Below are 27989 nucleotides of genomic sequence, written 5' to 3'. Positions count from 1 at the left end.
GGGTATAAGCCCAGTAGTAGTATGGCTGGGTCAAAGGGTATGCACATTTTGATAACTTTTTGGGCATAATTCCAGATTGCTCTCCAGAATGGTTGGATTCTTTCACAACTCCACCAACAATGCATCAGTGTCCCAGTTTTCCCACAGCCCCTCCAACATTCATCGTTATTTGTTCCTGTCATCTTAGCCAATCTGACAGGTGTGTAATGATACCTCAGAGTTGTCTTAATTTGCATTTCTCTGATCAATAGTGATTTGGAACACTCTTTCATATGAGTGGAAATAGTTTTAATTTCATCATCTGAAAATTGTCTGTTCATATCCTTTGACCATTTATCAATTGGAGAATGGCTTGATTTCTTATAAATTAAAGTCAATTCTCTGTATATTTTGGAGATGAGGCCTTTATCAGAACCTTTAACTGTAAAAATTTTTTTCCAATTTGTTACTTCCCTTCTAATCTTGTTTGCATTAGTTTTGTTTGTGCAGAAACTTTTTAATTTGGTGTAATCAAAATGTTCTATTTTGTGATCAATAATGGTCTCTAGTTCTCCCTTGGACACAAACTCCTTCCTCCTCCACAAGTCTGAGAGGTAAACCATCCCATGTTCCTCCAATTTATTTATGATTTCGTTCTTTATGCCTAAATCTTGGACCCATTTTGATCTAATCTTAGTATGTGGTGTTAAATGTGGGTCCATGCCTAGTTTCTGCCATACTAATTTCCAGTTTTCCCAGCAGTTTTTGTCAAATAATGAATTCTTATCCCAAAATTTGGGATCTTTGGGTTTGTCAAAGATTAGATTGCTATTTTTATTCACTATCTTGTCCTGTGAACCTAACCTATGCCATTGATCAACTAGTCTATTTCTTAGCCAATACCAAATGGTTTTGGTGACTGTTGCTTTATAATATAGCTTTAAATCAGGTACACTTAGACCACCTTCCTCTGACTTTTTTTTCATTAGTTCCCTTGCAATTCTCGACCTTTTATTCTTCCATATGAATTTTGTTGTTATTTTTTCTAGGTCATTAAAATAGTTTCTTGGGAGTCTGATTGGTATAGCACTAAATAAATAGATTAGTTTGGGGAGTATTGTCATCTTTATTATATTCGCTCGGCCTATCCAAGAACATTGAATGTCTTTCCAATTATTTAAATCTGACTTTATTTTTGTGGCAAGTGTTTTGTAATTTTGCTCATATAATTCCTGACTCTCCTTTGGTAGATATATTCCCAAATATTTGATACTATCGACTGTTATTTTGAATGGAATTTCTCTTTGTATCTCTTGCTGTTGGATTGTGTTGGTAATGTATAAAAATCCTGAGGATTTATGTGGATTTATTTTGTATCCTGCGACTTTGCTAAAATTCTGAATTATTTCTAATAGCTTTTTAGCAGAGTCTTTGGGGTTCTCTAAGTATACCATCATGTCATCTGCGAAAAGTGACAATTTGATTTCTTCATTTCCTACTCTAATTCCTTGGATCTCTTTCTCGGCTCTTATTGCCAAGGCTAGAGTTTCTAGTACTATATTGAATAGTAATGGTGATAGTGGGCAAACTTGTTTCACTCCTGATCTTACAGGAAAAGGTTCTAGTTTATCACCATTACATATGATGTTTACTGAAGATTTTAAATATATGCTCCTTATTATTTTAAGGAATAGTCCATTTATTCCTATACTCTCAAGCGTTTTTAGTAGGAATGGATGTTGGATTTTATCAAATGCCTTTTCTGCATCTATTGAGATGATCATATGGTTTTTATTAATTTGATTATTAATATGGTCAATTATACTAATAGTTTTCCTAATATTAAACCAGCCCTGCATTCCTGGTATAAATCCCACTTGGTCATAGTATATTATCCTGGGGATGATTTTCTGAAGTCTATTTGCTAATATCTTATTTAAGATTTTAGCATCAATATTCATTAAGGAAATTGGTCTATAGTTTTCTTTCTCAGTTTTCGATCTACCTGGTTTAGGTATCAGTACCATGTCTGTGTCATAGAAGGAATTTGGTAGGACTCCTTCAATCCCTATTTTTTCAAATAGTTTACATAGCATTGGAGTTAGTTGTTCTTTAAATGTTTGGTAGAATTCACCTGTAAATCCATCTGGTCCTGGGGACTTTTTCTTAGGAAGTTGGTTAATAGCTTGGTCTATTTCTTTTTCTGAGATGGGATATTTCTTGTGTCTTCTATTTGAAAATCAGATTTGTTTTTTTCTCTTCTGGTCTTTTCATCAGGAATGGTTGAAGTCCTCTAATTAAATGTTCATTTTTTTCCTCTGAAGGATTATATTCAGTTTTGCTGGGTAGGTGATCCTTGAAAAAATTAGTGCTTGGTGGTTTGTTTTTATTTTTATTTTGTTTTTGTTTTGTTTTTTGGTATTTTGGAATATCATATTCCAGGCTTTCTGCTGCTTTTAATGTGGAAGCTGCTTAGTATTGTGGGTTTTGGGACTGGCTTCATGATAATTGAATTATGTTTTTTTCTTGGATGCTTGAGAATTTTCTCCTTGACCTAGGTGATCTGATCTGGAATTTGGCTATAATGTTTCTGGGAGTCTTCATTTTGGGATCACTTTGAGGAGGGGATTGATGGACTCCAATTTCTACTTTAATTTCTAGAATGGCAGGGCAGCTTTCCTTGATAATTTCTTGAAATATTTCTCAAGGCACTATTTTTCATTATGTTTTTCAGATAGTCTAGTAATTGTTAAATTATCTTTCCTGGATCTATTTTTAGGTTAGTTTTTAAGTTGTTATTGTGTATTTTTTGGTACCTTGTTTGCCAAACTGTTGACTCTTTTTTATAATTTTTTTGTATCCCATTTTTTCCTTTACTTTTTAAATTTGATTTTGAAATACATTTTAATTTTTAAAGGAATTATTGCTAGGTTGGTCCAAATTCACATTTTTCTTTGAAACTCTGCTTATATAACTATTGTGAGATTATCTCTTTATCTTCCTTGTAACCAAAGTAACCATAATCAAGTTATTTTTGTGTTTGCTCATTTTTCCAGCCTATTTTATTCTATTTTTTTTTTTGAAAAGGAAAACAAAATGTAGTTCGTTTCAGTAGTTTTAAATTTTTTTAAAGTTTTAACCTTATATGTGACCAAATAAAATGCACTTAAAATTGGTTTTTAATAGGTCAGTTAATTTAGTCTGCATTTGTACATTTAATAAAAATTGTCACAAAGTATTTTTGTGTGTGTGTGGTTTGTTTTAATGGTATCCTAGCTTGGTACATTAAGCTATTAATTTATTTTAAACTTAATTACAAAATAGGAAAAGAAAAAAAAGATATTGCCATAGGACATGAGAGGATTCAAAATATAAAGCAATAAATTTCCTCAAGAAAGCCTGTATAATAAATACTATCCATTGTGTCCATCTTTGCTTTCTTGTAGGCTTTCTTTTGTTCTCTGTTGTGCACTTTTTACCTACCCACCCCCCTTTTTTCTTCTTCTCAACCTCTTTAAAGACCATATTATGCTTATTTCTATTTGTCCTCTATTTCTCTAAGATAGGTAGCATCTTCCTTCATGAGTCCAAGACTTTTGATATTTTTCTAAATCCACCTCAGCATTTCCTATTTCATAGCAGTATTCCAATCTTATTTTTTCTAATTATTTTAGTCTAACTTAATGTTGATTAATGTGGCTGAAATTAAATCTATTTTAGTTTTAACTTTGTCTAAGATCCATCATCATCGTTATTATTATTATTATTATTATTATTATTATTATTATTATTATTACCTCTGCTCTTTTTTAACTTAATAAATTCTATTCCTGATCTTTATGGTAGGTTTGTGTATATCTCTCATTTTTATAACATTTCATGAAAGCAATAGATGTTGTCTTCAAATTTTAATTAAAGCATTAATTTAAAATACAATTACTTCTAATTTGGTTTGTGGATTATCAAATTCTTGCAGATTATCTTTTATTCTTTCCTTACCACCTGACCCCCATTTTGGCTGTATCTTTTATAATATACTCCTTTATCCCAAGATCAGGTAGAGAAAATACTTCCTCCAGCTATCAGTGCATTTCCTTGAAATATTTGGAATATTTTCTTTTGGTTTGTGTTTCTGTTATACAGAAAATAATATTTGTTTTTCAGCATATTTCTTGACTTTTAACTTTTATGTTAAAGTGGGGCTATTATCCCCAGAGAAGCTTCAGATTTAATCTGAATCTATAATCTTTGCTACCTCCAAGGTGGTTGACTTAGGAGGAATGTGGTCACTACTCTGCTGACCTGTGTGCTGGTCTTAAGCCATGAAGGGGCCTTGTTCTCTTATACCTCCTAGAACACTCTTCTTGGCCCTGGAATTGTGACCATGGCCCCTGCAGTCTCTGCTTGTTGCCCTGGGGACTGCGAGTACAGAATTGCTTCTGAGTTCCTTATTAGAGTCCTGAACTCAGCATCATCTAACAGTTCTCTAGTCTCCTTTTGAATAGTTGTCTGATCTCTTCACCATCTATAGGCTGAGGCCTCTTAAAAGGTGCTGCTGCTGTTGCAGCCACTTCCAAAGCTTGTCCAGAATTTAGTTTCAATTGTTATTTTAAAGTTGCTTGAAGGATAATTTGGAAGAGATCAAGTGAACCCTGCTTCTATTCTACCATTTTAGCTCCACTCTGAGTTAACTTTTTAATAACAATAAACTTTTAACCTGTATGAATGATTTTTGAATTAAAAAAAAAAACTGATTCAAATTAATAGGTTTGCCATAGGATCCAAAATATTTTAAACAACATAGTTATTTCCAAAATTTCAAGAACCATATCTACAATCCAAGTTATCAAACTTTAGTTGTTGTTGTTTTAAACAATAAACATGCATGATATTTTACAGTTAAAAAAGTTCTTGTATATATTATTTCATTTGATCTTGATGAAAAAGGCCTATGAAGAAGCTTTTGTAAAGAGTATTTTTATAGATGAGGAAACTGATTTACAATATGTAAATTTATTTTGAATTACTGTACATATTTCTCAAAAGGAAGACTAGGAAAGTGACAGTGACTCTTAAAAGAGGAAGAAAAGAAAGTAGAGATCAATGAATTATTAAAAAATACATGGAAGAGAGCAGAAGGGGAACATGGATGAACATTGTAGGGTTGGAACTACCATGTTAAATTTGAAAACATTTTTTAAAACCTATACATGCAGAATTGTTTCTCTGTTTTGGGGGATCAAGTTCATAATATTAAATAGAACTTTAAAGAATGGCTTTTTTGAAAGTATCCTGTGGGACAGAATCAACTACACTCAGAAAAGGAACACTGGGAAATGAGTTAGTAAACTGTGAGCATTTTTTTATTTGTTTGTTTGTTTGCTTTTCTTCCCAGATTATTTTTACCTTCCGAATACAATTCTTCCTTTTCAACAACAACAACAAAATTCACTTCTGCACATATATATTGTACCTAGGATATACTATAAGATATTTAATATGTATGGAATGCCATACTTGGGGAGGTGGGGGGTAGAGGGGGAAGGAGGGGAAAAATTTGGAACAGAAGGGAGTACAAGGGATAATGTAAAAAAAAATTACCCATGCATATGTACTGTCAAAAAATATTATAATTATAGAATTAATAAATAAAAGAAAATAAAGAAAAAAAGAAAAAAAAGTATCCTGTGCATCATTTTTTTTCACAGTGATACAGAACAACTTGCTTAGCTGTTCCTCGATTGATGAAGCACCTCTAATTTCCGGTTCTTTGCCTCCATAAAAAAAAAGAGCTGCTATGAATATTTTTTTCTTTTTTATCTCTTTGGGATATAAACATAGTAGTGGTATTGCTGGTCAAAGGGTATGTGTGGTTGTATAGCTTCTTGTGTATAATTCAATTGCTTTACAAATGGTTTAATTAGGATTCCATTTCACCAACAATGCATTAGTTTATTAATTTCCCTTTTGCCCCATGAGAGGTTTTAATTAAAGATACTAATTTTTTTTAAACGATTGAACATTCAGTAATAGGATAACATTGAACAGATACATAGTTATTGGGTAATCATCTGGAAAGATTTCCAAGGAATTTGCCTCATAGTAAATTGAAGCAAAAATAGAAATTGTGCCTGAACTGTTATCGGATCTTTCTCAAGCTCTTATGAAATCATTCTGGTACCTTTGATATTAACGTCTGAGAAATGAAGGTGGAGTGGAAATAGACAATAATGAATAGCTGAATCACTTACAGCATTGAAGAGCAGCTTGAGGCATATGACACCTGAGTCTCACATACAGTTTTTGAAAAGGTGCCAACCTTCCTTTATCCCTTTTCACCACAATTGAGCTGTGATGTTATAGCCGAGAAGAAATTTGGAAGGGAGTTGGGTGATTTCAGACCTGTTTCTTTCTCCTGGCAAGTGGGAGATTGCTTTAGGGGAGTCACAGAAAAGGTTGAATTTTGTTCCAGAGAGATCTCAGCTGTGAAATCAGAGGATTAGACTTGATAAGTGCCTCCCACATAGTAGAAGCTTAATACTTGAATTCTAGCTTTGAAAGACTTTGATTTTAACATTCTCCTACAATTAAAAGAGTTTATTTTAAAAAGAGTTTGCTTTTTTCTAACTAGGTAGTTGGCACCTTGGATATGGAGCCCTGCATCTGGAGTCAGGAAGACCGAGTTCAAATCTGGTCTCAGCCACTTATTAGCCATGACCCAGGGCAAGGCACTTAACCTCCAACTGTTTCAATCTCCCCAACTATAAAATGAAGGTGATAATAGCAATACCTTGCAGGGTTGTTGTAAGAAAATACTTGTAAAGCACTCAGATCATTGCCTGTCACATACGGGTCACCTAAAGCTTGTTCCTTTGAAGAAGTCATTCCCATTTGGGACGTAGGTAGGACCTGGTTAGTCTAGGCCAAAATTTTACCATAACCCATCAACTGACAAGAATTTTTTACTGTCCTACTATGTACCTAGCACATTAGCGATGTAGAATATAAGACACTGCTAACTCACTGCCAGTGACTAACACTAGCCCATGACAGAATTTTTATCAGGTTCCTGAACTTAAAGATTTTCTTTCAAGAATCTGAAAAACTTGTTTCTTCTCAGTGGTTCAGTGATCCAAGGCAATCCAAATAGATTTTGGATAGAAAATGCCATCTGCATCTAGAAAAAAAACCTGAAACTATGGAGATTGAATATAAATTAACATATGCATGTTTATTTTTTTTCTGTTTATTTTTCTCTCCCATGGTTTCCCCTTTTTTTTCTGATCTTTCTCTCCCAACATTATTCATAAAGCAATGGTTATTAAAAATAAGATAAACTTCCTCCCCCCTCCAAAAAAACCAGAGCCGCCAGAAGATGGATATTTTCCTGATCCCCAGAATAGATTGGTTTGGTAAATCCTTCTCTAGGAACCATTACAAGGAAGGCAGGGCCAAGATGGCAGACTAAAAGCAGAGATTTGCCCAGCTCTCCCCTGAACACCTCCAAATTCCTTTAAATAATGATTCTAAACAAATCTTAGAGTGCCAGAAAACACAAAAAGCCAAAGATAACTTACAAGGTTAACAGGCAAGTCTGTGGCATTAGGGGGTAGTCCATTTGAGTCCCAGCACAGACCATCAGCCTCCATTTCTGGCCCCAGCACCAGCAAAGCAAGAACAGCTTGGGGGCCTCTAAGTCAGATAGAAGGTCAGCAGGAAAGGTTTGTCTCAAAAAGGGTGAGAGGGCATTAGGAAACCAGGAGTAAGCATGGGCAGCAGCCACAGTTTCCAGAAGCCCCAGTGACAGGTCTCTACCAGCTCTGAGGGAGCTCCCTGCTGCTTTAGCACACTGGACCTTACAGCCACATTGGAGCAGGGACGCTCCTCACAGCTCCAGGACAGAAACCAGTGTCTGTGGTCTGGTCCCTAGAAGGATCTCTGAAAATAGTTGTATAAAACTCCTCAAGTTTGGGACAGTGCATCCCTCCCTATTTTAACAAATTTCTAAAAGCTGAGTAATAGGCTAGGAAAATGAGCAGACTAATAAAAAAGATTCTGACCATAGGAAGTTACTATAATGACAAGGAAGATCAAAACACACACTCAGAAGACAATGGTCCTACATTCAAAACCTCCAAGAAAAATAAGAATTGGCCATGAAAGAGCTCAAAGGGGATTTTGAAAATCAAGTGAGAGAGAGAGAGAGAGAGAGAGAGAGAGAGAGAGAGAGAGAGAGAGAGAGAGAGAGAGAGAGAGAGAGAGGAAAATTTGGAAGAGAATTGAGAATATCACAAAAGGAAATACAAAAAGCTAATGAGGAGAATGCCTTAAATTGCAAAATTAGCCAAATGGGAAAGAAGATAAAAAAAGCTCACTGAGGAAAATAATTCCTTGAAAATTAGAATTGAGCAAATGTAATCCAATGACTTTGTGAGAATTTAAGAAATGATAAAAAACGATATGAAATATCTCATTGGCAGAACAACTGATGTATAAAATAGATCAGGAGAAATAATTTAAAAATTATTGGTCTATCTGAAAATCAAAAAAAGAGCCTAGACATCATCTTTCAAGAAATTATCAAGGAAAATTGTCCTGATATTTTAGAACCAGGGTACCCCCTGGGACTAAATAGAAATGGAAAAAAAATCCAACAATTAGCTCCTGAAAGAGATCCCAAAATGAAAACTCTTAGGAATATAGTCAAATTTGGAAACTCCCAAGTGAGGAGAAAATATTGCAAGCATCCAGAATGACTAATTCATGTATAGTGGAGCCACAACTAGGATAACACAAGATTTAGCAGTTTCTACATTAAAGGATTGTAGGGCTTGGAATTCGATATTCAGCAATGGAGCTAGCATTACAACCAAGAATCACCTACTCAGCAAAACTGAGTATAATTCTTTAGAGGAAAAGTAGGCATTCAGTGAAATAGGACTTTCAAGCAAAGTGTTTTTTCAAAGAGTAATTCTTTCTAATAAGTTAAAAATGAGGGGAAAACACATTGAGAAGAGTCAAAGATAGCATAGAGAAATTCAGACTTTTGTCAAGAGGTACTAGGGTAGAAACATGTCATACTGGAGAAGAAAGAGAACTGGAAAAGGACTAGTAAGATATTGGAGCTACATAATAGAGTTTTTCCCACAGACTAGAAGCACAAGTGGGATCCTCTAAGGAAGTAGCTTCCTATATTCTGTTGAAAGATGGATGTAGATACACAGGTAAGGGGAAAGGATGTCTAGTACTGGCCAAAGAAAAAAGATGTCACAGTGGTTGGCTTTTCGAGAAAGGGTGAGGGAGAGAGATGGTACATAATCGAATAGAAATTGAGGGCTGCCTGATATTTCTGAGATCTAAAATACCATTCACTTCTGGTGATCCATTTGGGGAAAGATGATATTGGACTAATGAGGCATTTGTGGAGATGACTTAAACTCTGATCAGAAAACCTAAGTCCATAGAAGCACAAGAAATATTTACTATTGCTGTCCATGGAGAGTAGGCCTTTGAAAGAAGAGTAGGGGAAATAAATGAAATGAATTTGTGCTACAATGATATTGGACAAAAGAACTTAGACTTTTAAACAAGGTTTTAAGAAAGGGTAGGCTTTTTATACTCTTAACTAAAGATTGAATGCATCCAGCAATGCTTAGGAAGAATGCTTTTACTTGAAAGTTTGTTAATTTAAGAAGGCCTTCAACTAGAACTTGGGGATGAAAAACCTTTTACATTTAGCCATTAGGCCAGATACTGAAGGGAATGATGGGCATCATATGGTTAGAATAGTGGTAAAAATGGCCACTAATTTTCTACAAATAGGAAAAAGAGCAGTAATAATACTCTTTTTTTCCCCAAAAATGTTGACATTCAAACAAAGAGTTTGAGCAAAAAAGTAAGGAAATAAATAAAATCAGATAGGTATCACTGAGGCATGGGATGTTACATATGATTATGTTTCTATGTGGAAATATATGCCTTATTTAAGAGAAACAGATTTATAGATTATAGACAAAGGAGAGCAAAATTCTATATCAAGAGATAACATTTGATTCAATTAATAAGCAACCATAAAGCACCTGTGGTGGTCTGAGAATAGGTGATATCAAAATAGTTCTTCTTTGAAGATACTCTGTGTGTGTGTGAAATGATAAATTTACAGTGGCTTAGACTGTATCCCTAATGCCAAGCACATAATGAAAATAAAGATATGTAAGTTAATGAATCCCCTAAAATCTATCCATGGAATTTCCCCCATGGATGCCAGCTTAAGAGTACCTGTAGTAATGGGTATAACTTGTTCATAGGTGAGCAAATACAAGTAAATACAAACTATATTCAAAATAAATACACTATAATTGGGAGGGAGGCACAACTAGGAAAGTCAGAAAAGGCTTCTCAAATGAGGGAGCATTTGAACCGAAACTTAGGGCATTGGGTTCCAAGAAGCAAAAGTGAGAAGGAAAAGCTTGAAGGTATGATGAAAATCTATGCAAAGTCATGAAGGTGGGAAGTAGAATTCTGTGTACAATGATGAGCAATAATTTATAGTGGTCTGCAAGTAGAATATCCTGGCTGGAACATAGAGTATATGATGGGAAATACTGAGTAATCAGCTTGGAAAGATAGACTACAGTTGTCAGCACTTGTGAACATTGACTCCATTTTGTAGTTTTCTTATAAATCATCTGATTTGGGGAATTTCACTCTCTTGCTCTCCCCCCTCCCATCTTGGAAAGCACCAAATCTCTCCCTCAATAAGAAATCATTATCTAAACCTACATCCTGTTTTATATCATTTGTTTTCTTTTAAGGTATAAAAACCTACCCTTGTGCTTGCAAAAGTGCTCTGGATCCAATTTGTTGTGTACCTGTTTCCTCTGCAAATAAATTGCAAAACTCCAACTTTGTTTCCTCAGTATAAACTTATTCATTGGTGACCCAGATGGGATTTGAGAGGGGGGCCAATATACTCTGGTTGATTTTTCACTGAAAGACTTCCTCATAGTAGATTGCCCTAAAGGTCAAACTCCCCAACCTCAGATTCTACCAGGTTAAAATAAGCCCCTACCTTTCTGAGGAAGCTTCTACACTTTTGGGAAAGCTCCCCTACAGAAAAGATGGAATCTAGTAATTTCCAAATGGAACTCCCCTGGAAAATTTCTTTTTATCTTGGGACCTGGGGAAGCTCTTGGTACAGGTAGGAATAACCAAAAAGCACACTTATGAAGTTTGGTTTAAAACTGCATGAGATTTAATTTGTAAGCTATTTTGGCATCAATATGGTACTTTTCATTCTTGCAAATTAAAGAAATCAAGGCTTAAGAACCCTCATTCACATCAGCATTAGTTTTGCTGGGCCACTTTATTTGATGGACTATACTTGATACCCAGGGCTCTCTTTATATCCTTGCCAGTTTCCCTCTAGCCTCTTTGATCAAGCACCCCTCTTACTTGAGCTTTTCTACCTCATGCTGTGAGGTATGCTGCTATACAGGTATGACCTCTTCCTTTTTCCTCCCCTCCCCTAATTTACTCCCCTCTTGCTATAACTGTAGATTAGATCTGACCAGCTGCAGGTGTCTTTCCTCTCCAGGAAAGGCTTATACCTGACACCACTCACCTGAACATTGTTATCCAAAAAAGTCACCAACTTTTAGTTCCTCAGATCTTTTCACATGGAGGAGAGAGGATCTTAAATTTGGTGAGGATCTGCTACAACTCAATTTCAGGTCATATTTAGTGGTTATAATCCAACCAGGGGAGATGCACTTGATTTAATGGAGATCTTTCTCTACCCATTCTTCAGACTGCAAATAGATAAACCCTTGTAGCGGAAATATCTGCTGGTCTTGCAAGTCTTCCTGATAGGCTGCATGGGAGACCTTCCTTAGAATCTTAATTGTCCAGCTGACTGCACCAGGGTACAGCAAACTAAGCAATCTTTGATCAGAGATGTGTGAGCTTATGCTAACCTCTCTGAACATTGAAATGAGTTCCAATAAATTGTCCATGAAGAAAATGAACCACTTTTATGACAGATTGTTTAAGAGTGTTAAGTGATAATGGATTAAATCCTCTCAGCATATAAGATGCACAAATCATTAATACTTATTTTGTTAGTCATAGCCAGAAATTTGAAAATATTTTTATAAGAGTTGTCCTGGATGACATGAAAAAGATGTTGTTGAACTTAGATGCATTGATGAAGAGGTGAAACATAAGCCAAAACCTTCATCTTTTCTGATCAAGACTCTTTGGCTCCCCATCAAACTGTATGAGGGAAATGACACGGGCTATTCAGATGTTTTATTGTCATAAAAAGGGCCATCATTCCAGAAAATGTAGAAAGAAGAAAGTAGAGCTTAATGAATAGAAATATAGGAGACCCTGAAATACACCTAAGAAGGTTTTTGCCAGGAGGGGGGGGCGGGAAGGGGGAGAGGGGCAGGTACCATAGATTCTGAAGAGGATTTTTTCATTTTTCCTGATCCTAATATCCTTGCCCCATTATCACAGCCTCTACACTTTCCCCATACTGGTGAACCCTATGTTTCTCTTAAAGTTAGGAAGTTATGATTTATGATTGCTTATTAGATACTGGAGCTTCTAATTTGATTTTGAAAAGCAAACAAGATTTTGATTGTATATTCTTGCTCAATCTCTAAATGTCATCTGGATCTCAGGAAAACCTCAAAATATTCCCAAATTATCTTCTGCATAGTAACTGTTGGTCCTCTCACAGTAGAACATTCCTTTCTCCTGATGCTCAATTCTCCTGTCAACTTCTTAAACCATAATCCCCTTTCTAAACTTAGGACTCTTACTTATTGTTCCCTTGATGATCGCTCCTTGCAAGTGCCTGAGAACTCTCCCCTATTTTTGATTAGGGAACATTATTCCCTATTGTTTCAGAATGCTCAAGATGTGCTTCACGATAGTCCTGTAATTTCATCTGACATTTCTGATTCTCTATGGGTAATTTCATCCTCAGATGTAGGATTGTTAAAATCTACTGTCCTTGACAGTGTCAAGACAAAGGGAGGCTCTCCTCCATTCTTCCATATCCTTTGTGAGGCCATTGAAAGTATTATACCAATATTGACTCCAGGAAGTATCAAGTAAAGGACAAGTAAGACCTGTGGTGGTCTAAAATATTACAGGATCATGTTATGCAAGGCAAAATAACTCTACTGTCATTGAATATGGAAATTAATTTGGAAATACAAATTTTTATTTTCAAAAAGTTAAATTTTTATTGCTTCTTTGGCCATCCTTTTTTATAATGGCTCAAGCTAGACCAAGTGTGACATTGTCTTTATTTCTAAATATGTACCTCTTACCTCCAATCCTTAGAGAACCATCTACTGTAACATGACTAAAAAGAAAAGAAAAGAAAAGGAAGAACAAAAACAAGGCATATAGCAATCAATTATATTGTTATATACAGTGTTCTACAGTCATAAGCCTTACAATCTGTAGAGTTGGGAAACTACCAAAGATGACAAAAGATAGCAGTAGTTGGTGTTGGAGGAGTTGTGGGACTATAAATGCATTGTTGATTTTTTTAATATTAAAAAAATTGTACAGAATCTATATTCAAAGTCTTTGTGCCTACTGAGAGGCCCTGGTGTAGTGCATCTTGCACTTGTGAATCTATTTAACAGTTTTGGTAGGCAATTTGGAACTGTGAAAATAAAGTGACTACTTGTTTAATTTTATTGGATTGCTTGCAGTCTTGGGGAGGGGATAGAAGGGAGAGGGAGGAAAATTTAGAACAAAAGTTTTTGCAAAGGTAAGTATTGAAAACTATCTTTGGAAAAATATAGTACTACTAAAATAATAGCTAAAAAGTGACAAAAATGTCTGTGCCCTCTACCTCAGAGATTCTAGTACTAGATTTATATTTCAGTGTTACTATTAATAAGAATGAAGTCCTCATGTACACACAAATATTTATATCAACACTTTTTATGGTAGCAAAGATAAGGTAAAAAAGCCTATCCACTGGGGAATGTCTAAAAAAAATTGTGACACATCAGCTTATTGAAATATTTAAGATGACTAGATCAAATTCAAGGAATTATAAAAAGATCTCCATGAATTAAATCAGAGAGAAGCAGAGCCAGGAAACAAATAACAAACATGATAGTGTGTCCGGCCTGGAGTCAGGAAGACTCATTTTTCTGAGTTCAAATCCAACTTAAGACGCAGAATAGCTGTTGTGACCCTGCAGAAGCACTTAAACCTGTTGTCTCAATTAGTCATCTGTAAAGTGAGCTAGAGAAGGAAATGGCAAACCACTCCAGTCTCTTTGCTAAGAAAACCCCAAATGGGGTCATGAACAAGAAAAATAATGTATGTATTTCCCAACATCTGTTGTTGCTGTTTAGTTGTTTCAGTCATGTTCAAGTCTTCAGGACCTCATTTGTGTTTTTCAACAAAGGTACAGGATTGGTTTGTCATTTCCTGACTCTTAATCCTGGCACAATATCTACTTCACTATTTAATTTGCCCTGAATTTTATTTAATGATTCCTTTTAGAATGAACCGTAAAGCTTTTGACTCTAGTTTCTTCAGTAAAATGTTATGCAAAACTAAGAGGAACTTGAAATCACCTGACCCTAATATATTTGTTTGAGAATATAGATGCTCCAAATACCCATTTGGAGCATGTTTAATAATGCAAGATAATAATTTAATATTGATATTGGTTTTTCACCTATTGTTCTTTTCAGTGTAATGTAGTTCCCTAGTTTAATCTTTTTTATGTCTTGAATGTTTATTTATTTATTTTGGTTGTTATAGATTTATTTTTATTTATTTTTAATCTTTTTTAAAATTAATTTTTATAATTATAACATTTTCTTTGACAGTACATATACATAGGCAAATTTTTTTTTCACATTATCCCTTGTACTCCCTTCTGTTCTGAGTTTTTCCCCTCCTTCCCACTACCCCCTCCCCTAGATGGCAGGCATTCCCATATATATTAAATATCTTATAGTATATCCTAGGTACAATATATATGTGCAGAACCGCATTTTGTTGTTGTTGCTGCAAAGGAAGGATTGTATTCGCAAGGTAAAAATAATCTGGGAAGAGAAACAAACAAACAAACAAAAAAAACCCCAATGCTCTCAGTTTACACTCATTTCCTACTGTTCCTTTTCTGGATGTAGCTGATTCTGTCCATCATTGATCAATTGGAATTGGATTAGCTCTTCTCTATGTTGAAGATATCTACTTCCATCAGAATACATCCTCATACAGTATCATTGTTGAAGTGTATAATGATCCCCTAGTTCTACTCGTTTCACTCAGCATCAGTTGATATAAGTCTCTCCAAGCCTCTCTGTATTCCTCCAGTTGGTCATTTCTTACAGAACAATAATATTCCATAACATTCATATACCATAATTTACCCAATCATTCTCCAATTGATGGACATCCATTCATTTTCCAGCTTCTAGCCACTATGAAAAGGGCTGCCACAAACATTTTGGCACATACAGGTCCCTTTCCCTTCTTTAGTGTTTCCTTGGGATATAAGCCCAGTAGTAGCACTGCTGGGTCAAAAGGTATGCATATTTTGATAACTTTTTGGGCATCATTCCAGATTGCTCTCCAGAATGGTTGGATTCTTTCACAACTCCACCAACAATGCATCAGTGTCCCAGTTTTCCCACAGCCCCTCCAACATTCATCGTTATTTGTTCCTGTCATCTTAGCCTATCTGACAGGTGTGTAGTGGTATCTCAGAGTTGTCTTAATTTGCATTTCTCTGATCAATAGTGATTTGGAACACTTTCATATGAATGGAAATAGTTTTAATTTCATCATCTGAAAATTGTCTGTTCTTATCCTTTGACCATTTATCAATTGGAGAATGGCTTGATTTCTTATAAATTAAAGTTAATTCTCATATATTTTGGAGATGAGGCCTTTATCAGAACCTTTAACTGTAAAAATGTTTTCCCAATTTGTTACTTCCCTTCTAATCTTGTTTGCATTAGTTTTGTTTGTGCAGAAACTTTTTAATTTGGTGTAATCAAAATTTTCTATTTTGTGATCAATAATGGTCTCTAGTTCTCCCTTGGACACAAACTCCTTCCTCCTCCACAAGTCTGAGAGGTAAACTATCCCATGTTCCTCCAATTTATTTATGATTTCGTTCTTTATGCCTAAATCTTGGACCCATTTTGATCTAATCTTAGTATGTGGTGTTAAATGTGGGTCCATGCTTAGTTTCTGCCATACTAATTTCCAGTTTTCCCAGCAGTTTTTGTCAAATAATGAATTCTTATCCCCAAATTTGGGATCTTTGGGTTTATCAAACACTAGATTGCTACTTTAAGTCACTATCTTGCCCTGTGAAGCTAACCTATGCCACTGATCAACTAGTCTATTTCTTAGCCAATACCAAATGGTTTTGGTGACTGTTGCTTTATAATATAGTTCTAGATCAGGCACAGCTAGACCACCTTCATTTAATTTCTTTTTCATTACTTCCCTTGAAATTCTCGACCTTTTGTTGTTCCATGTGAATTCTGTTGTTATTTTTTCTAGGTCATTAAAATAGTTTCTTGGGAGTCTGATTGGTATAGCACTAAATAAATAGATTAGTTTAGGGAGTACTGTCATCTTAATTATATTTGCTCGGCCTATCCAAGAGCACTGAATGTTTTTCCAGTTATTTAAATCTGATTTTATTTTTGTGGCAAGTGTTTTGTAATTTTGCTCATATAATTCCTGACTCTCCTTTGGTAGATATATTCCCAAATATTTTATACTAATCGACCATTATTTTGAGTGGAATTTCTCTTTGTATCCCTTGCTCTTGGATTGTTGGTAATGTATAAAAATGCTGAGGATTTGAATGTTTATTTTTGTGTTACCTGTTTTCATGATTTCAGCTTCTGCTTTTTGATTTCATTTGATATATAGTAAATTTTTTCCATGCCCTCATTTTTATTCTATGTATGCTTTTGTTTTTAAAAATGGGATTATGGGGTATAGTCTGTCATTCTTTTGTTTTGTTGAACCTATTCACAGTGAGAATTGGTTGAATTGTGTTTCTTTTTCTCCATTTGTCTCAAATAGTTTTCATTTTTCCCAATTAGAATTTTTTTCTCTCTTCCTCTGTAAACTCAGAGTAATGTCTGAATCTTCTGTTGTTTTAGTTTAATCTACTTTTTTTTTTTTTTTTTTTTTTGCTGAGGCAATTGGGTTTCAGTGAACTTGCCCAGGGTCACACAGCTAGGAAGTGTTAAGTATATGAGACCAGATTTGAACTCAGGTCCTCTTGACTTCAGGGCTGGTGCTCTATACACTGCACCAACTAGCTGCCCTTTAATCTACTTTTAAAGTATTATTCCTATGAAATTTTTCCCCCTTTATCCTCAAGATACCTTTCTCATTTATTTAATTTTTTTTCTAAAATAGTTTTTCTTCCTTTCTTTTCATTATTTATCTTCCTTTTCTTTTTATTCTTGAGTTTCATTTCTCCATTCATGGCCCTTATATTTGTTTCTCCCTTCTTTAGTCTTTGTATTACTAATGGTATTAAAGTTCCTAATTTTACCTTTTTGGGGTTGGTTCCTATTTTGTAATTTGTATAAGATTTTGGCCCTTCAATTCTTTTTTCTATTGTTCTTCACTCATAGAAATACTAATTCCAACAGGTTATAGAAAGGATATTGCCCAGGAAGAATTTTCCTATATTCTTTTCTGTGCTGTTCATTAATAATCTTTGCCCTCCTCCATGATCATTTTTTCCCTGATTTTGTTGGGACATCTCTCGTCTGGGTCTATGCCCTCCCACTCTTCTGGATTGTTCTCAGGACTCTGACTTCAACTGAGGCAGGATGAGTGGTCTTTCTGAGTACCAATCCTTTTTTTTTTTTTTTTTTTTAAATTAATAGCTCTTTATTTACAAGATGTATGCATGGGTAATTTTACAGCACTGACAGTTGCCAAGCCTTTTGTTCCAATTTTCCCTCTCCTTCTCTCCCTCCCCCCCCCCAAGATGGCAAGTTGACCAATATATGTTACATATGTTAAAGTATATATGTATATATGTTTACATGTCCAAACAGTTATTTTGCTGTACAAAAAGAATCAGACGTTGAAATAGTGCCTGTGAAGGAAATAAAAAATGCAGGTGGACAAAAATGAGGTATTGGGAATTCTATGTAGTTATCTCCCAGAGTTCTTTCGCTGGGCGTAACTGGTTCAGTTCATTACTGCTGAGCACCAATCCTTGGAATTTGTATATCAGATGTCAGGCCCCCACCTCTCTTCATAGAATATCTTGTATCTTTAATGGAAGCATTTGTCAGTGGTATCCCCATCACCATTGAAGCCATAGTAGGCTCTCATTTTCCTGGGAGACCACAGGAATTATTTACCTGTCATTGTTGACTTTTGTCTTGATTAGGGCACATTGTATAGTACCTCTGTCTTTTCCTTCCCCTTTTTTTCTATAATTTAATCTGACTAAAACATTGATTGGTCTTTCATTTAATTAGTCCCAAAAATAAATAGGAAGATGAAAATAGGTTGGCTTGCAATTGGGAAATTGTGTAATGCTTTTATCACACAACTTGTTCCCAAGATGTTCTCTGGCTTCTCCCCACTACCCATTTTAAAGCACAGATATTCTCCTGATAATGCTCTATAATTATGAATCTTGAAATACCATAGCATAATCTCAGAGGGAAAAATTACAGGTGACGTAGAATGTAGGCTGCAGCAGATTTCCAGTGATGACCTATGGGAAAAAAGTACTATAACCAGAAAAGGAGTGCAGGCATGTGGTGGGAGCAAAGACCAGGTAAACAAAATGAATAGGTTGACTGTTAACAGTGTATCCATGAAATGTCTAACACCCTAGTATAGTTCTCTTGGATAAAATGGACAAGAATTGCACTAGCTGAGGGAGGAGTAAATGGTTTAGATATGCTTTTATGGAGGTGAAATCTCTATAGATGAGCTTATAACGTGTAGCTTAGATAGTTATCAAAACAGTGAAAGACCCTCTTTTGTACTTTGAGAAAAAAATCTCTTTATTAAAATAAATAATGCTTTCACTCTTATAAATACAAAGAAAGCATTGCAACCTTATAGTCTCTTTATTTTCTTTTATGCTGTCTATCTTTTGATCTGGGTGTATTTGTTTTCATTTCTTCAAGAGATATAAGCAGAGTATGTAATGGAACACTTTTTCTTTTAGTTCAGTAGTTTAATTTCTTAGGGCTTAACCAGGGGCCCTCATTATGAACCTTCTATGGCATAATTACGATATTGGCAAGGCTGCTGCCTGATCTGGAGTGGACAGTTTGTATGAACAATGGGCCATGAGGGCAAGAGTAAGAGGTGTTTGAGGCAAAAGAATCATTATACAAGTATACAAAGTAAGAAGGAATCTGTAGCCAATTGGAGTTTAAGAACTGGAAGTGTGGAACTGCAGAATGGGAATCTCAGACCTTTAGTCTCTTTTTATTAATGAACTAAAAGAATTTGACAAGTATTATGATCCTTGATAAAAGATGTATATGCTTGGGATTCTAGGAATTTATAAATAGATTATAAAATAAAATAAAGATCTTAGTGCTTCATCATCCATCTTTGAAAGTTCATCTGTACATAAATTTGGCCCTCAGTGAAGTTTTTAAAAAACTCTCATGAAATCCACTCCTACACTTATGTAGATTCTCTTTCCTCTCTCCAGATAACTCAAATTGTTAAGTGCTAAAGAGATTTTACTTTATTCTTCTAAATATTTAGAATTCTATAGTTAAAGGCAATTAGATGGCACAATGCATAGAGCACAGGCCCTAAAGTTAGGAGATCCTAATTCAAATCTGGCATCAGATAGTTATCATTTTGTAGTTGGTTGATCTTGAACAAGTCATTTAACCCCAGTTGCTTTGTCCAAAAAAAATCTTTACTTAATAGATATTTCATTGTATAATATTGGGTTCTGACTTTCAACTGTGTACAAGTGAACTTGTAAAATTTCTTAACTCGTGAAACTATGATTATTTGATTTCTATAATTTATCTGTTTTGACTACAATGTCTGGTTTTTTTGCTCTTAAAAGAAAATAATTAAAAATTTTTTTTCTAGAAAAATTGATTGCATATCAACCAGAATTTCATGCCTTGAAGCAACGTCTCCGTATAGCTGAACATAGAATTCTGCAACGTTCTTCTGAACTAAATGCAATCTTAGAGCAATTCAGACGTGTAATAGCAGAAACAAATGGAACCAAGGCTGCATCTAGTAATTTTTCAGGTATAATAGTTATTTTTGATATATTTTTTCTTTGTAGCTGTCTTGAAAAATTTTGAAAACAGCACAATATTAAGAGTGTGTTTTGAAACAAAAGTGAAATGAAAATTTGTAGAAAATTACTCATCAATTTATGTGGTGTAGATTGTCACATTAAGCCAGCTTTTATTATTCTTCCCTGGTAAGCTAGTCATTAGAGGGGAAAATAGCATCATCACAGACCTTCATCCTATTGTGGTGAAGTGAACAATTAACTAAAATTGTTTAAGAGCATATAAAGGCAAATGATAGTGGTTGAGTTTACGTAGAATGAAAATTGGTTTTATTTCCTTTTTTGAAATACAATATGAAGTTATTAAATTGCTCAAAGATTTTGCTCTACATTTCCTCATAATGCATAGTAATTTTTATGTCTAAATAACAGCATTGCAACCTATATTCAGAACCAAAATGGCTCCTTCAAAAATAAGATAATTATATATATAGGCCTTCAGGGCTAAATAAAAACATTGCCTTTAATTTAATTTATGGAAAAAACAAGCCTGTTCCTGAGCAGGAAATGGTTTAGATCCTACTGGATTGTTAAGACCAACTTCTTAAAGTCTTATAAATACTTGTAAACTCATTGTTTTGTTCTGCTTATCTTTAGATAAAGGCAATTTTATATTTGGATTTTAACATTTTGTTTTGTTTGGAGCAGTTCTAAGTGAATCTGTACCTCTGGGAGATATTTGCTTATTGACAAGATTCTTCTTTTGAGTTACAGAAAGAAAAGAAAAAAAAGCAATTCTTGGGGCTGAGCCAAGAAAGCTGAGAAAAGTCAGGAACTTGCTTGAGTTTTCCCAAATTTCCTCCAAATACTTAAAAAATATTGCTTTAGTATAAATTTTGAAGTGGCAGAATCTACAAAAAAATGAGATTAACAATTTTTCCAACCCAAGACAACTTAGGAGGCTGGCAGGAAAGGTCTGTTGCAATGGGGGTGAAATTGTAGTACAGGCCATTCCAGTGCTCCAACCCCCAGCCCCAGTAGATCAACAATGTGCCTTGGGAATTAGCAATGATAGTGGCTAATTTCAGAGCTGTCAACCCACAGATGGTAAAGCGGTCAGACAACTGGTCAGAGGAAGATTTTAGGGGGTCCCTCTGCTGGCAGTAGAGGCAGAAAACTCTATGCTCATACTTGCAATTCTGAGTGTGTGTACAAGGCAAAGAGGAGCATTATTAGCACACCGGAGCTTGTGGCTACAGGGGAGCGGCGACCCTGGTCGTTCCAGTATAGAAAAGAGTGCTTGTTATCAATCACAGACCAGAGCACAGGCCAAGAGAGGAGTGAATATGCCTCTCCTTAAATCGTAGCCCTTAAAAATCAAGTAAGAGAGGTAGAGAAGAGAAATAAAAGTGATGCAGAAAAATCATGAAAAAAAAAATCACCTCAAAAAACAAACCAAACCAAATGATAAAAGAGGTACAAAAATCCAGTAAGGAGAATGCTTTGAAAAACAGAATTGTCCAGATGGCCAAATAAAAAAAGGGCAAAAAAATTCAGTGAAGAAAAGAACTCCTTAAAAGTAGAATTGACCAAATGGAAAAGGAGGTACAAAAGTTTACTGAAGAAAATAATTCCTTAAAATTGAGCAAATGGAAGCCAATGACTTTATCAGACTAGAGATATCAAGAAACAACAATACAAAAAGTTAAATGGATGAAAAAAAATTGAAGACAGTATGAAATATCTTATGAGAAAAACTGACCTGAAAAATGGATTTAGGAAAGAGAGCTTTAAAAAAAGAGACATCATATTTCAAGGAATTACCAAGGAAAACTGCCCTGCTATTTTAGAGCCAGAGGGTAAAATAGAAATTGACAGAATCTACCTCCTAAAAGAGATCTCATAATAAAAACACCTAGGAGTATTATAATCAAATTCCAATGTTCACAAATCAAGGAAAAAATATTGCAAGCAGTCTGAAACAAACAGTTCTTCAAATAATGTGGAGCCACAGGATAACACAAGATTTAGCAGCTTCCACATTAAAGGATCAGAGGACTTGGAATATAATATTTTGGAAACCAAAGAAGTGAAGGTTACAACCAAGAATAACCTACCTTACAAAATTTGAACATAATCTTTCAGAGGGGAAATGGATATTCAGTAAAATAAAAGACTTTCAGGTATTCATGATGAAAAGATCAGAGTTGAATAGACACTTTTATGTTCAAATTAAAAACTCAAGAGAAACATAAAAAGATAAACAAGAGATCATAAGGATTTCAATAAGGTTAAACTGTTTACATTCCTGCATGGGAAAAAATACTTGTAACTGCTAAAAGCTTTCTCATTATTAGGGCAGTTAGAAGGAGTATATATAGTTGGCAAAGGTGTGAATTATATACAGTGGAAAAATTTCAAAATAAGAGAATGGGATGATGAGAATGAGAAAGAGGAATGCAATGTTTGAAAGGGAAATGGAGAAGTTGAATGGGATAAAATACCTGACATAAAAGAGGTGTGGAAGAACTTTGACAGTGGAGGGGAAGATGGAGAATATGGAGAGGAGTGAGAAAACTTTACTCCCATCAGAATTGACTCAAAGATAATAGTGAGACTATATACCAAAACTTATAGAATGTAGTAAAAACAGTTCTTAGGGGAAATTTTACATCTCTAGATGCTTATATGAATAAAATATAGAAGTAAGAAATCAATGAATTGGGCAAGCAATTAAAAAAGCTAGAAAAAGAAGAAATTTAAAAACTTCAATTAAAGACCAAATTAGAAATTTTGAAAATCAAAGGAGAAGTTAATAAAATTGAAATTAAGAAAACTATTGGACTATGTAACGTGCTGTTGTCTCCAGAAGCTGCCTATCGCTCTCTGGGAGGAGATCTGCTGTGTCAACTCAAATCTCTCAGACAGATTCTTCTTCCTGTAGAGAACCGTTGTCTCCAGACAGTTGCCCTTAACTCTTGTCCAGAGAAGTGACTTCCCTTCCTGCAGAGAGTTGCATCAAGCCTGATGTAGCATAGAGACTCCTCCTCTTTCTGGAGTGCTGTCCTCTTTTATCCTTCCAGAGAATGGGCGTGGGATAATGCAAGGGCTTCTGGGAAGAACCACTTCAACCAATGAGCTTGCTCCTCCCAAGCACGCAAGCTCTTCCTTAGGAATTCACAAGTCAAACTACCAGGAAAGGCGGAACTAGAGAATTGTTAAGTACCGACTTAGCACTTAGTAAGAACCTAACAGGACTAATAAATAAAACTAAGAATTGGTTTAATGAAAAACCAACAAAGTAGATAAACCTTTGGTTAATTTGATTAGAAAAGGGAAAGAACACCACCAAATTATCAGTATCAAAAATGAAAAAGGTGAACTTACTCCAATGAAGAGGAAGTTAAAGCAATAATTAGGAGCTATTTTGCCCAACTGTATTTAAATCTGACAATCTAATTGAAATGGTTGAATATTTACAAAAATATAAATTACCCAGATTAACAGAAGAAGAAATAAAAAAATTGAACAAAGCATCAATGAACTCCCTAAGAAAAACATCTCCAGGGCCAGATGAATTTACAAGTGAATTCTACAAAACATTTAAAGACATTTCCAATACTATTTAAACTATTTGGAAAAATAGGTAAATAAGGAGTACTACCAAATTGCTTCTGTGACACAGATGTTGCTGACACCTAAACAAGAAACAGCCTAAACAGAAAGAAAACTATAGACCAATTTCCCTATTAATATTGATGCAAAAATCTTAAATAAAATATTAGCAAGAGATTACAACAACTTATCACCATGATAATATATTATGATCAAGTGGAATTTTTACAGAAATCTGGGCTAGTCCAAAATCAAGAAAACTATCAGCATAATTGATTGTATCAATAATAAAACTAACAAATGATACTGATGCGGGACTAGTGGTAATAAAGAGGTGTGAGAATTGGGATGAGGAATCCCCTCAGGTCCAATGCAAAAGAATTCACAAACCTGAAAAGTCTCTGGCAAAAAAAGTGATTTTTATTGGCACTGAGAAGCCAGCTTTGCTAGGAAGACAGACTTCTCAGTGGGTAAGGTCCTGACATGGAAATTAACAAAACTTAATACTGAGAAGAGAATATCTTCATAGTGGGCAAGAGTCGTGGCAGGCAGCTTTGCCAAGAAGAGAGCTTCCATGGCAAAGAAAATTCCTGTTTGGGACTTATGCAAAGATTCAGGGTTCAGAATTGTCTTTTATTAAGTAGTCTGAGGCTTGGACTTGCATTCAAAATTGAATGAGATTACTTCAGTGTTCTCAATGCCTTGGGTTAGATGTTTTAATAGAGAAAAGTTCACTTATGTTAGAAGTTTGAATTACTAGGAGTGGTCCTAGACTAATCTTTAATTCAATAGAGAGTGTGACCACATCTCTGGCCAGATCTCCAACTGAATGAGACCACTTAACTGCCCTGAAGGGTAGGGCCTCTTTCAAAGGAGAATTTGGACAATCATTCACCCCCATCATTTGAACAGTTTCAAGGTCACTCCCATCAATATTACTACTAGGTTTATATCCCAAAGGGATATTTAAAAAGCTGTGGGGAGTTGGAGTGGGAAAAGACCTATAAGTACAAAATATTCATAGTAACTCTTGTAATGGTAGGAAAGAATTGGAAATTGAGAGGATGCCCATCAATTGGGGAATGGCTAAAGAATTGTAATATTTGATTGTGACAGAATACTATTGTTCTATAAGAAATGATGAGCAGATGTTTTCAGAAAACCTGGAAAGACTTATATGAACTATATGGGCATTGTTACATTGTGGGGAGATATATATATATATATATATATATATATTTAAACCAAAGTGTTATTTTTTTTTAAATGTTAATGCTTCTGACTTTTTAATCTTGGAAAGTTAGTATTAAGTTTGAGAAAATTAAAACCTTTTCATTTTTAATATTGAATGTTTACCATATTAAAATCTTATTGTTGTGCTTTAATGATAACCCAAAAATATTGGAAAATCATAATCACAATCACAAGTTGCCCAGTTCTATTTCTTGTTTAAAATTGTATAGATTAAATCTCTTAGTTTAAAAAAAATGTTTTTCCCCACAATCTGCATTAGGACTTTTGCATTGAAATGCAGAAAGATGAAAAGTTATTTAAAAATTATATAGCATTGCATTTTAATTAGGTAAGGATGTTTAGCAATTTTGTGGGCTGCATAATATAGATGGGGACTCATTCATCATAATAGTTTATTCAGAGGTATTGCTAGCTATTGTGAGCTATAAATAACATCATAGAAATGATAATTGTTATGTTTTAATAGAAGAAAAACTTCATTATTGATGTGGATATTATCCCTGAATCAGTTATTGCTGTACATTTAGAATATCAGCTTATAAAATATCAGAATTAAAATAAAGCTTGAAGAAGAATGAGGAAAAAGATAGGGTATGCATTTGAAACAATTCAATCGATCTATTTTGATGAATAATTGAAGATGAAAAGTGCATGATAAATAGCATGATAGTCAAAATGACAGCAGTTACAATAATCTAATATAGAAATTTAACTAACCACTTCTATTAAAAAGAAAACCAAAGGAGCCTTTAAAACAATGCCATAATTAGCAAAAACACTTGACTGGTCAGGCAAAGGAAGATAGTGATGAAAGGTACTAATAATTTAGGATATAAACTTGTTTTAAAAATTTTACAAAGACACTATTTCAAAGCCTGATTCTTTTTGTACAGCAAAATAACTGTTTGGAAATGTATACATATATTGTATTTAATTTATGCATTAACATATTTAACATGTATTGGTCAACCTGTCATCTGAGGGAGGGGGTGGGGAGGAGGGGGAAAATTGGAACAAAAGGTTTGACAATTATCAATGCTGTAAAATTACCCATGCATATATCTGATAGACAAAAAGCTATAATAATAAATGACAATAAAATTAAATTTAAAAAAATTTACAAAGAAGAACAATGAAGGATTATTGATAATGTTGCCTCAAAACAGTAAGAAGCAGTTGAGTTAAGACTAGTTTATAAAAACTCTTAGTAAGAGATCAAATTAAACAAAGCCATTCTAAGATGAAATTAAAAGACAGCAAACAGAAATAAAATATAAAGGATCTAAAAAAATTCTTATATAACATGATAATACCATATGTTCTTATAACATTATAGTATCATATGTACTTATAAAGGAGATAGAAACATCCCTAAAGAGAATAGAACAGAGTCCTCTTGAAGAAATACAGACCTAAATAATTGGAGAAAAGTTAATTGCTTGTTGGTGTGTTAAACCAAATGATACTTATTATCTAAATTAATTCCACTCTTTCAGTATTGTTGGTCAAATTCCCCAAAGAAAGTTTTATAGACATAGAAAAATAGTAAAATTTATATAGAGCAGCGCTGTCTACTGACTTCAGTAGAACCAGATTAAAATATGTATATGTATGTAATTAAGTCATATTTACAAGAATAAAAAAAATTCTTCAGTAGATAAGTGGTCAAATGAAATACATAGTTTCCAAAAGAAAAAAATCATTAATGACATAAAAATGCTCTAATTCACTAAGAGAAAAACAACTTTTAAGAATCTATCTCACTCCTGTTAGACTGACAAAGATAACAGAATTGTAAAATGGGACATGTTCTAGGAGTTGTAGGAAAACAAATATCCAGGTGCATTGTTGATGGATCTGTGAATTAGTTCATCCACTATGGAAAGCAATTTGGAACGATGCCCCACAGTCCATATGTACCTTTGGCATGTATGACTAGTAGATCTGTATTGATTTCTCAAAAAACTTCAAAGAAAGAGGAAAAGGTTCTATACGAATAACATTGTTTTTAACATCTCTTTTCATGAAGGCTAACAAAAGGGTGCCATCCTATTGGCTCCTGGCTAAATAAAGTGAATGTCTTCCAGATGTTTCTGTTTGTACGTGACATCAAGCCAGTTTCACAAGCTCTTTAATATTACAGAACATCTTGGAAGACATCTATAAGAACTGAGAAGTTTGGCCTGACCATACTCAGAGGGAAATATCAAGTATTTAGAATGTTACCAGTTCAAATTTTGATATAATGGATAATGATATATAGTGTAGTTTGTCCACAAGTATGGCAGATGGTATTAATAGATGAATTTGGCCTAGAATTAAACAGCAGCAGGAGAAAATGAACTGAATCCCCTTCAGAAATTTGTGGAGATAATTGATTGATCCTAAATTTCTCCAGAAAAAAAATCTTTTTAATATTCATATTATACCACTGTTTTTAAATGGTTTCAGTCTACAGTCTACAAAGAATTAAAAATGAATATTGCTTGGAAAGCAATGGGGAAACTCATGGGAGGTGTGAATAGGCTTCAACGTGTGACCAATGAAGAACTTAAAAGAAGAAGCTGGAAAAATATCAAGGATAGATAGTAGAAAAAGGTGATCAGCTATTTACTAGGCAAGAGCCAGGAATAACTTGTATAAACCAATAGTTCTACTGATAGCTTTGTAATTACAGAAGAAATTGAGAGAACTAACAGATTGATTGTATTCTGTTGTGAACTTATGGAAGATAAGATAAAATCATATAGAAGACATGAATGAATTGCTATTTGCATTGTTAGATGCAAATCTCATCTAAAATCAGTGAGCTTCAAATTGATAGAATCACAGATCCATTTGTGAATTTAAGTAG

The 27989-nt window shown here is 34.3% G+C and overlaps 1 protein-coding gene across 1 annotated transcript in view; it reads left to right on the top strand.

Moving 5' to 3' along the window:
• Positions 1-27989, top strand: part of MGAT4A (alpha-1,3-mannosyl-glycoprotein 4-beta-N-acetylglucosaminyltransferase A) — a 127373-nt gene that overhangs the window by 45752 nt on the left and 53632 nt on the right. The window contains exon 3 of the mRNA XM_074300352.1: positions 20110-20277. Within this exon, the coding sequence (XP_074156453.1) occupies positions 20110-20277 (168 nt within the window). The remainder of the gene's footprint in view (positions 1-20109; positions 20278-27989) is intronic.

The sequence above is a fragment of the Sminthopsis crassicaudata genome, chromosome 3, assembly GCF_048593235.1.
Source record: "Sminthopsis crassicaudata isolate SCR6 chromosome 3, ASM4859323v1, whole genome shotgun sequence".
NCBI lineage: Eukaryota > Metazoa > Chordata > Mammalia > Dasyuromorphia > Dasyuridae > Sminthopsis > Sminthopsis crassicaudata.
Note: the sequence above shows the minus strand (reverse complement) of the source record. Positions and strands in the feature narration are given on the sequence as shown.